We start from the raw sequence: 12,073 nt of genomic DNA on the forward strand, positions 1-12,073 counted from the left end.
AATAAAATGGAGAAGTTCTTTGGTGACAGATTTAAGACTGCATTCATGCTCTCTAATAAATTCTACTGCCTCAGTACTGTAGCCTATATCTGTGGAAGGTATAAAACTAAAGGAAAAAAGAAAAAAGAACTAAACTACAAGTCTCCACGATTTAAAGTTTTAAATTTCTAACATTTCATATGACAATTTACCTTTGTTTTCTTTAGCTGAATAACAGCTTCAAGAAAAGTTATCTCTTCAAATGTTCTCAAAACTGGTTCAAGTTCTATTAAACATTCTAAATAAGAAAAAAAGAGTCCAGGTTGCTTATAACCATTAAAATGAAAAACATAAATGCTAATATTAAGTGATAAGGCCTTAAGTCAATTTTTTCCCAAACTGATGACATTCAAAATCATTAGAATGTTTACTGCCAAAATAAGGATGCTTATTATAGGCATAAAGATAGATATATCTAAATAAAGACAGATCAATGGAATATAATTGAGAGTCTAAAAATAAGCCTTTGCAAGTATGGTCAATTATTTTTTGACAAAGTTGCTAAGATAATTCAACGAGGAAAGGACAGTCTTTTCAACAAATGTTGGATACCCACACGAAAACAGATTTTAGACTCTTACCTCACAACATACATAGAATTAACTTGAAATGGACTATGCACCATGGACAGAGGAGCCTGGTGGGCTACATACCATGGGGTTGCAAAGAGTGGGACATAACTGAAGTGACTTAGCATGCATACACAGACTATGCACCTAAATGTAAATATAAGAAATCTTCATTGCCTTGAGTTAGGCAAATAATTCCCAGGATATGGTATCAGAAATAGGATCCATAAAATATCTTTGATAACTGGACTTCAAAAAAGTTGAAACACTTACATTAAGAAAAATGATGCATTAAGAAAAACAGTGCAATTAAGAAAAATGAAAAGACAAGCCCCAGACTAGGAGAACATTTTTACCTATCATGGATCTGATAAAGAACTTATATCTAGAATATAAAAAGAACTCTAACAACTTAAGACAAATAACCCAATTTAAAAATGAGAAAAGGACTGAATTTCAGCAAAGGAGACACACAAATAGCTAAAAAGCACATGAAAATATGCTTAAACACCATTAGACATTAGGAGATACAAATTAAAACTACAGTGAGGTATCATTCCATACTCACTAAAACAGCTATAATTAAAAAGACAAAATAACAAGTACTGACAATGATGCAGAGAAAAGGAAAACCTCACACATTGCTGGTAGGAACGTATCACAGTGCAGCCGCTTTGGAAAACAGCTTGGCGATTTCTTTAAAATGAAGGATAAATTTACCACACAACCAATTGCACTCATAGGTCAGAGAAATGAAAACATATGTTCACATACACACGTGCATATGAACAGTCATAGAAGTATGATTAATAATAGCCAACAAGGAGAAACAAGTCATAATTCTGCTATTACTACAGTAATATATAGACAAGCTGCTCAAGGGAGAGGTCAGGGCTCCAGAAATAAAACTGGGCATCAAGAAGGTAGAGATGGTATAAAAGCCATGGTTTGGACTGGATCGTCTAGGGAGAAAGTGCAGGTGGAAAACAGTAAAGAAGCCATATTTAGCTCTAAGCCATTTTCAACAGTTAGAAACTGAGCAGAGGAAGAAAAAAAGAGAGGAAGAGATGATAATAGGGAGGGACGCATAGTCTCTTGTGCCTTTGAAGCTATCAGGGGGAAAGTTTCAAGGAGGGAAAGAGTCAGCCAAAACTCTTCTACTGAGAGGCTAAGTGAGATAATCAGTATTTCAACACTGCTTTCCTCGGTAACTTGAACAAACACAGCTTTAGTGGCAATATGAAACAGAAGACTGTTGTACGTCTGTTAATAAATAAATTAGAAGGGAAGAAGTAGAGACAACAAGTATGGGCAATTCTTACCAAGTGTTTAGATCCAAATGCAAGTGGAAAAATGATATCAGACCACCTGACCTGCCTCTTGAGAAACCTATATGCAGGTCAGGAAGCAACAGTTAGAACTGGACATGGAACAACAGACTGGTTCCAAAAAGGAGTATGTCAAGGCTGTATATTGTCACCCTGCTTATTTAACTTCTATGCAGAGTACATCATGAGAAACGCTGGGCTGGAAGAAGCCCAGCTGGAATCAAGATTGCCGGGAGAAATATCAATAACCTCAGATATGCAGATGACACCACCCTTACGGCAGAAGGTGAAGAGGAACTAAAAAGCCTCTTGATGAGAGTGAAAGAGGAGAGTGGAAAAGTTGGCTTAAAGCTCAACATTCAGAAAACAAACCTCATGGCATCTGGTCCCATCACTTCATGGGAAATAGATGGGGAAATAGTATCAGACTTTATTTTTGGGGCTCCAAAATCACTGCAGATGGTGACTGCAGCCATTTAAAAGATGCTTACTCCTTGGAAGAAAAGTTATGACCAACCTAGATAGCATATTGAAAAGCAGAGACATTACTTTGCCAACAAAGTTCTGTCTAGTCAAGGCTATGGTTTTTCCAGTGGTTATGTATGGATGTGAGAATTGGACTGTGAAGAAAGCTGAGTGTCAAAGAATTGATGCTTTTGAACTGTGGTGTTGGAGAAGACTCTTGAGAGTCCCTTGGACTGTAAGGAGATCCAACCAGTCCATTCTAAAGGAGATCAGCCCTGGGTGTTCTTTGGAAGGATTGATGTTAAAGCTGAAACTCCAGTACTTTGGCCACCTCATGCGAAGAGTTGACTCACTGGAAAAGACTTTGATGCTGGGAGAGATTGGGAGCAGGAGGAAAAGGAGATGACAGATGAGATGGCTGGATGGCATCACCGACTCGATGGACTTGAGTTTGAGTGAACTCCAGGAGATGGTGATGGACAGGGAAGCCTGGCGTGCTGCGATTAATGGGGTCACAAAGAGTCGGACATGACTAAGCGACTGATCTGATCTGAAGGATGATGTGGGGTCAAGAATTTTTGTCCTATATAAAGATAGGATCTAATAGTATAATAGATCTGTATGACAAAGGAAGGATCCAGTACACAGGTAGAGACTGGCAATGCAAGAGCGGAGAGAGAATGTTAAGGAACAGAATGCTGCAGAGGAAGAAAATGGCATCCAGAGACAAAGAAACACTGCTGAGAGTTGTATAAGAACACTTTTCTTTCCACTGTAAAAGAGAGAAGCAGTAAGACAGGTCAAGTACAACTAAGTTGATGGATCGGGTGGTAGAACTATGAGGGAGTTCTCTCTCATGGTTTCTATTTCCTCAGTGCTCAAAAGAAACATGGAACATGGGGTGTAGGAAACTTAAGAAGGGAAGATAAGGTATAATATGGATTACCTCTGTCTTCTCTGAGTTCAGAATCTATTAAGAAAAGCTACAAAATTATGACAGATGTTGATCAAAATATCACCTTTATTACAGATAAAACTAAATGGAATTATGTCCCTTTTCAGATCTGTAGCATATAGGCTTACTAGTAATATTTTGCCCCTTCAACTGAGTTTTACTCACTCAGCTACAGGCCTCACCTGCTTCCATATGGAGAAGCAGAAAAATGTATGCATCTTTTAGACAAGCTTGCTTCCAAAAGTAGGAGAAAATTGAGAATGGATTAGCTAAGTATGGTTAGTTTTTCTCCAAAATTAATGGATGAGCAGGAGTGTTGAGGGGCAGACAGAAGCTGGAAATGTTCCTCCCATGCTTCTCTTCTTGGAGATTGAAATGGGATTTCATCTCCACTTTGGGAACATAAAGTATGGGACTTATGCATCTCCTGCAGTAGTTCAAGATGATCATCTAGGACAGTAATGTTCAAACTTTTGGGTCTCAGAACTTCAAAATTATCCCAAAGAGCTTTTGTGTATGTTGATCATATCTATTGACATTTACTATATTAGAAATTAAAACTGAGAACATTTTAAAACATCAGAGTATATGAAAATACAGTACATTATCCCAATGATATCATTACACCTCATTTAGTCTCTGGAAACTATTTTTCCAGAGGATGAGAGTGAAAAGGGAAAATAATACCTTAATATTTATTAGTTTGAAAAAGTTTTGATTTTGTGAATCCTTTATAAGTCTCAGGGACCAACCCACCTTCAGGGGTCCCTGTACCACCACTTAAGAATAGGTGATCTATGAGAATGTATTTGAAAACATAACAGAATGCTAGTAGTGTTTAGAGTTCAGTTTTAGCTATTAAAGAAAAACCAATGAATTCCATTTCTGGACAAGATGAAGCAACAACGACCAATGCATTCTCCTGTCTTAAATACCTAACAGTCAGACAAAATGCATGAAACAGTGGTTATTAAGACACTAGGTATCAGGCAACAAAAAGGGACAGTGATCTCTGAGTAACTGAGGTGAGCCCTACCACAGCCTGACTGCCCAAGCATCCTGCCTTGAGAGTTTCCAGCTATACTACAGGGATAGGCAAATAAAGGTGAGGCCTGGTGGAACCTCAAGCTGAAGACAACGGGCTTAGAGTTAGGGTAGACCACAGCACAGCAGACAGAGTTCATGGGACACTGTAGGAAAGAGGAGAACGCGTAGAGAGAACTCCAGAGATCTGCAGAACATTCCTCTCAAATATTCAGCAGCACTGACCAATGCAGGACGTAGAAGTCACTAAGCCAAAAGCCAGTGTTTTCGATGAACAATAGGGAAAAGCTAGGAAGTCTGTAGAGAAGTTAAGTGAGTATTAGTCTTAGTCTTCGTATTAGAGAAGAGAAAAAACTATTAGTTGCTCAACTGTGTCCAGAGTGTCTTTGCGACCCCATGGACTCCACCCCATGTAGCCCACCAGGCTCCTGTGTCCATGGAATTCTGAAGGCCAGAATACAGGAGTGGGTAGCCATTCCCTTCTCCAGGGGATCTTCCTGACCCAAAGAATCATCCTGCAATGCAGGAGACCAGGGTTTGATCCCTGGGTGGGGAAGATCCCCTGGAGAAGGGAATCGTTACCCACTCCAGTATTCTTGCTGGAGAGAAGTAAAGTAAGTTTTGACTAATGGCATGATCTTCAGAAGAGCTAGAATCTTTAGGAAATGGAGAAGAAATTACAGTTTGAAAATGGCACCGGGGACAAAGGAGATATATATATATCTCCTATTAAATGGTGCTTGGAAATAAGAGAGAAAATGCTAATCCATTATTACAGCATATTTTGATTTTTTTTAAGTACAATGCAGATAAGCACTAGACATAAGTTTTGAATGCAAAATATATTTCATTTTTTTTTCTAGCTGGAAAGAAGATTCCCAGTCTACAGCTTGTCTTTTAATTTTCTGTAGCATCTTTTGAAGTGCAAATTTTTCAATTTTTTTGAAAATCAGTTATCAAAAATTTTTTAATAGATCTTGTTTTTGATGTTATATATAAGAGCTCTTGGCTCAATCCGAGGTCATGAAGATTTTCTTCTATGTTTACATTTAGGTGATGATCCATTCTACCTCTGAAATATATTTTAATTCTATCTGATTTTTTTGATTTCCAGGATTGGTCTAGAGATTCTACTCTTGCCCTTTTCCAATCAATTTTTTTACACAGCAACAAATAGCTCCTAAACTTAAATTTATCATGTTCTTTCTCTGAAAATTTGTATTTGGAATAATCTTCTAATCTTTTTATGATAGCCAACAGTCTCTCCTTACCACTTCAATCTCATCATCTAACAACTGAATCAAAAAAAAAATAATGAACTTTTGACTTTATCATCTAACTTGTGTGACTGTTCAAGGAATACTTTATTTACAGCATATTCGCTATTTTTGCAATTCAAAAGGTCCAGATTAAAACTGTACACTTACTTAAGAAAGACGGTCTTTCATCTGGATTTTGCGCCCACCCACTTTCTATTAGAGAGATCATAAGTGCTCGATGAGGTATATCAAATGGCAAACTTTCTTCATTAGTGTCAGGTCGATGTCCTTGTGACACACTATACATAATCTGCAAAGGATTGGTGACGTCTGTCAAAACAAATGAAAATATATTTCATTCATTAGAAATATATTATGATCTAACATATTAATTACATTCTAAACTCAACCAGATGAAAATCAGAGAATCTTAAAAACCTTAGGTATAATTCATTACCTCCCTTTCTGTCAAAGGAATATTTATATCCCAGCTATTCCCAGACTTACAGGAGGAGTTTATAGCTTCACCTCTTTAATTCTGGGCTTGGCCACATGATTTGATTTGGCCAATGGAATATGAAGACAGCAGAGCAAAGCAGAGCTCAGCAGAGCTGAGAAGAACTAGCAGAGCCGAGAAGAGTCACAGCAACTAATCATCTAGTGTGAATAAGAAATAAGTGTTTAGTTTGTTAGCTACTGAGATTTTGAGGTTGTTACACAGCAAACTGACCTAAACGAACCTCAAAGAAATAGACAACATTATCAGAAAATGTGAAAATTATTCTTCAATGTCTGCTGGTCTTTAAAGGAGCACTAATTAAATTTTCATATAAAGAATTTTATAGTTGGAATGAACCTTAGAAATAAGAATTCAAAATTCTTATTTTGCAGATGAAAAAAATGAGGACTTAAGAGATTCAGTGGCTTAATAATGGAGTTAATTATTATCAGAACAAATCTATATTTTTCTGATCCTTAATTCAGTATTTTCCAATATACACGGGATTCAAGTGTGCTTTCCACAAAATGAATGGTAGACAGATTTAAAATAGGTGATCTTTATTTAGATAGCTCTGAGTGTGATTTACCAACATGATGTCATAACAAGGAAGTCAAAGTACACTTACCTTCAAAAGGCTGTTTTCTGGATAAGACTTCCCATATAATAATTGCATAGCTGTTTAAGATAAAATATACATATAGTAACTATGCATAATAAACTACATAGTACCGATTTAAAAAGCTGACAGTTGAGATACCATTTTTGAAAATAATAATGTAGTGAAATGCTGCTTAAAGAATCGCTATATAGAACCAAGATGCTGAATATTTGTATACAGTTTTACTTTGAAAGGAAAATAATTCAATTTGAAAAATTAGGAAATTGGTACAATAAAAACAAAGTAATAGGCAAGGATAACTTGTGGATGATTCATTAATACTATGTCCTTTAATTACATGATTCTATCATTCACACAAAATAAAGAGTAATAAAAAAGACTGTCTCATGTAGCCCTATTCTACTGACTTTTTTCTGGTGTGAGTACTGTCTCTTTTGGTAAAGTTAAATGTTATTCACACTTTTCCCTCCCTCTCTCAAGGTCACATATGATAAAAGCCCTTGAATATTACAAATTAATAGAATGTAAAAGTAGCTTAAAGCGAGGCACCTTTATTTTTATATGTTTTTATTTTTATTTTTTTGGCTGCTCTGCACAACTTGCGAGATCCGTTTCCTGACCAGGGATTAAACCTGGTTCATGGCAGCGAAAGCCTGGAATCTTAATCACTAAGATGCCAGGGAATTCCTTAAAGCAAGGTATTTTTAATTTGAAAAATATTAACCACTGTCTCTAATTTATTTTCACTACACCTATGAGAGAAGCATAAGAATCATACTTTTAAACTGTAGCTTCAAAAAAAAAAAATAAATAAACTGTAGCTTCAAAACTCTGATTGATTAATCTTGTGGAGAAGAAAATGGCACCCCACTCCAGTACTCTTGCCTGGAAAATCCCATGGACAGAGGAGCCTGGTGGGCTATGGTCCACAGGGTCACAAAGAGTCGGACACGACTGAGCGAGTTCACTTCACTTTCAGTTCAGTTCAGTTGCTCAGTCATGTCCAACTCTTTGCGACCCCATAAATCGCAGCACGCCAGGCCTCCCTGTCCATCACCAACTCCCTGAGTTCACTGAGACTCATGTCCATCGAGTCAGTGATGCCATCCAGCCATCTCATCCTCTGTCGTCCCCTTCTCCTCCTGCCCCCAATCCCTCCCAACATCAGAGTCTTTTCCAATGAGTCAACTCTTCGCATGAGGTGGCCAAAGTACTGGAGTTTCAGCTTTAGCATCATTCCTTCCAAAGAACACCCAGGGCTGATCTCCTTCAGAATGGACTGGTTGGATCTCCTTGCAGACCAAGGGACTCTCAAGAGTCACTTCACTTTAGGCAAAGTTAACTCTGAGCAAAAGTAACATACTGTACCTATATATATCATGCTTGACAGAAGCCCTTGCTTTCTGTCCGGGTTCATAGTTTTCAGGTGGCATATAGACAATTGTCCCTCCTTCAGGTGCAGACTTACTACTTCGTGATTGTGAGAGGGACATCATGCGCCATTTTGATAAACCGAAATCTGCAATCTGGAAGGGAAAAGAGTAATTTAAATCCAGGAATTGTTTGCCTTTCTTTATATTTACTGTGTTTAGACATGAGACCAGAATAAATGCTATATATACACATATATATTAGTATTTTATTTCTATATATTCCACCAATCTCTTAACAAATTGGATTCCATAGTGCTGAACCCCCCCCCCGCAACATCCTTAGAAGCAACACAAACTGACTGAGAGTTCAGAATAATATCACAAGTTTTAAAAGAAACTAAGATTTCAAAAATTAAACAGGAGTATTTTTTGCATTTAGAATAAAAGAACAGAATGAGTATATCCACTTTACTTTTTGTGACAAGTAGCTTTATATCATATGCTTTCAGAATTTACCTATACCTCACAAGACTGCTGAACTACTCACGTCTGATATGACCATCACTGTGTACATGTTCTTCTTTATATGTGCTTAAAACAGTACTTTCATATTTTGAAATAAGTAAAATTCCATTAAAGTATAACTCATTATTATATGAGTTTTGCTTACCACTAAAAGAATATCTGTTGACAATAGTGTAGTTAGCAATATAACATAGTTATGTCCATGCCAAGTGGTACCTAAAGAATTGTCAGTGACAGACATTCTGTACTTCTGACATGTCCTTTGTAGTTTACTTCACTTGAAAATTTTGTGCAGATACTACACAATATTTTGTGACTATCTAAAATGTTGTAATATTTTTAAAAAGGGAGACAAAAATGTAAGAACAGAAACAATATTTAATGAACAAAAAAGTATAAGGAAAGCTTTGAAGACATTTAATTTAAATTACTTAGACCTTACACTGTGCCATTTAGGAGTTGACAGAGTGGAATGAGCTCCATCCACCATACCATTTGTGTTTCAATCGTTTAACTCTTAAAATACTTACAAGCTTTAACAGAAGAAATAATTTCTTTAGTGTTTAGATGAATTTGAGATTAAAAAATTATAGCCCCACTCCAAAAAGGGACGGAAGACTATACAAATCTTTCATATATTACCATAATGAAAGGGTAAACTTAAGAAAAAAATTAGAAAAGACCAGGAGAAAAAATGGTGCCACGACATGAAGAGCTAAACTGGACTGATTTCTGAAGGCAATGCAAGATGTTATTTAGTCACGAAGTCGTCCAACTCTTTTACAACCCCATGGACTGCAGCCCGCCAGGCTCCTCTGTCCAGGGGACTTCCCAGCAAGAATACTGGAGTGGGTTACCATTTTCTTCTCCAGGGGATCTTCCCAACCCAGGGAGTAAACCCAAGTCTTCTGCGTTAGAGGCAGATTCTTTACCACTGAGCCACCAGGGAAGCTCCACTCAGGACCGTATTTGACACATAATGGGTGAACGATGTGTGTTAGTATTATTAATGTTTTATACACAAGAATAAACCTCTAAAGCTTGCTCTTATTCATACAATACCAACAACACAGAATGCAGTTTGAGGGTCTTTAATCTAAGGGTCTTTAAACTTTAATCTAAACTCTGCGCAACTGTATCCCAGTTACTCTTACTTGCCACTACAAACTCTTATTCCTCTCACTCATCCTCTAAAAGCAAAAACAGTGCTCCAGTTACACATTGGCTAGGATAATAAGCATTACTATGAGAAGGCAAAGAAGGCTGAGTGCCAAAGAATTGATGTTTTCGAATTGTGGTGCTGGAGAAGACACTTGAGAGTCCCTTGGATTGCAAGGAAGTCAAATCAATCAATCCTAAAAGAACTCAACCCTCAATATTCACTGGAAGGACTGATGCTGAGGCTGAAGATGCGAAGAGCTGACTCACTGGAAAAGACTTTGATGTTGGGAAAGACTGAAGGCCAAAGGAGAATGAAATAGATAGCATGGCCTACTCAGTGGCCATGAATTTGAGCAAACTCTGGCAGTTAGTGGAGGACAGAGAGGCCTGGCGTGCTACAGTCCATGGGGTCGCAGAGAGTCCAACACAAATTAGCGACTGAACAGCAACAGGTTCTTACACCTAAACCATAAACTGCAAGCTACTGGGCTAAGCACTGGTGTGAGTACAGTGCTGCAGAAAATGTATTCTTAGTTTGCTTATGTGCTCCGTTTACTTCACATTTGTGTTTTGAAACCTTATCTAGAAAAATTAATCAGAACTCCCTTTATCAGTCAATTTAGTTTGGTGTTCACATGGAACTACATTTCTTCCCCTTCTCTATCACAAACACCATATACAAAAGACATGATTCATTAAATCTGGATCTTCCAGAGAAGAGAAAAAGTGAAGAATATGAGAGGGATGCAAGTTCTATGGTTTCTTGAGGATCTGGAAATATTTGGCATTCAACAATGAAGACAGAGAATAGGAACTTTTTATTTCTACACAAGATCTTAACACACATTTTAAAGGTAAAGGATCTGTTTAGTTAAAAACAGATGATAACGCACCAAGAATTTATTGTATAGCACAGAAAACTATATTCAGTATCTTATAATAACCTATAAAGGCAAATAATCTGAAAAACATAAAATTGAATCACTTTGCTGTATAACTAAAACTAACATAATACTGTAAATCAACTATACTTCAATTAAGAAAAATTTTAAAATCAGAGATTAAAACACTTTGCTCATAAAAATCATCCCTAATCCTACCACCCTACCAGAATAGCTATTTTCATTTACATAGTAATGTCTGTCTTTTTAAAACTATGAAGTTATCATCAGTAAGAAGCTATGAGGAAGAACTTCCAAGCATTCTGGTTTCCACACAGGACTGACAACAGGAGAGAAACCAGACACGGTGCATGTAAATGTTTACTTCAGACAAGCCTGTCACGGGCTCATTTGTATTTAAGGTGCACTAACAGATGCTGACCAGCAGACCATCAAGTTGGGCGTATTCTTTTTAAAGTAGAAGTAGATTGATCTTAACTAGTGGTAAAGATTTTTATTTTAGATACTATTAATATGTTTCTGATTAACATTACAGTGAGAAAATTTACTTAAAAAAAGAAAACTAACAAGGTGTGAGGTTCCATTTAATCTCATTAAGTACTTCAAGAGATTTTGTTTTGTATTTCATTTAAATGGCCCTTTCAAGAAGATGGGTAGAAAGGATAACAATTATTTATGAGTCACTGAAACTCTTACTTTTAAGGGACATTTACAAAATAACAAGTAGAGACACACAGGACACATATAAAAGAGTGTCACTAATTTATAAGAACTGTATTAGAAAGGTCACAGTTTTGAATGTTCTAAAAATAACAAAAATTAAAAAAACACACAAAGCCAAACTATTTTAAATTCTATTCATGTCAAATAAATACCCTACTCATCAATGAAAAAGAGAAAGTAGGGATCGTCATCACCTATTACTTTGCTTGGGTCTTCTCTATCAAGAATGGTTTCTGGACTGAGATGAAGGAAATAAGGCCCAAGGAGGTTGAAAAATTTATATAGTACAAGTCTCAGTTCATTTTACATATATTTCAGGTTTAGTTAGAACACTAGCAAATACCTCCACAGTGCAGAACAGAGAATAAATAGTATTTGTTTTGTTGAAGGTCTGTACGAACATCATGACCTGATCCATAAGGACAGCTGCAAACCCAAAAGGTCCAAGAACCTTGCCACCACCATCCACACCCTCTCGCCTTTTAGTATAAAAGCAAAAGCCTGAATTCTAGCTTGGATGTGCTGGTTCTTTGGGACACTAATCCACCATCTTCTTGGTCTACTGGCTTTCCAAATAGGGTTGCTGTTCCTTGCCCCAACACCTCATTT

At 36.8% G+C, this 12,073-nt stretch overlaps 1 protein-coding gene across 1 annotated transcript in view; it reads right to left on the bottom strand.

Moving 5' to 3' along the window:
• Positions 1–12,073, bottom strand: part of RIPK2 (receptor-interacting serine-threonine kinase 2) — a gene marked incomplete at its 5' end in the record, with an annotated part of 40,409 nt that overhangs the window by 9,590 nt on the left and 18,746 nt on the right. The window contains 4 exons of the mRNA XM_010862227.1: positions 192–277; positions 5,828–5,989; positions 6,787–6,836; positions 8,149–8,306. Of these exons, the coding sequence (XP_010860529.1) occupies positions 192–277; positions 5,828–5,989; positions 6,787–6,836; positions 8,149–8,306 (456 nt within the window). The remainder of the gene's footprint in view (positions 1–191; positions 278–5,827; positions 5,990–6,786; positions 6,837–8,148; positions 8,307–12,073) is intronic.

This window comes from Bison bison, unplaced genomic scaffold (assembly GCF_000754665.1).
Source record: "Bison bison bison isolate TAMUID 2011002044 unplaced genomic scaffold, Bison_UMD1.0 scf7180017858048, whole genome shotgun sequence".
NCBI classification, from domain to species: Eukaryota; Metazoa; Chordata; class Mammalia; order Artiodactyla; family Bovidae; genus Bison; species Bison bison.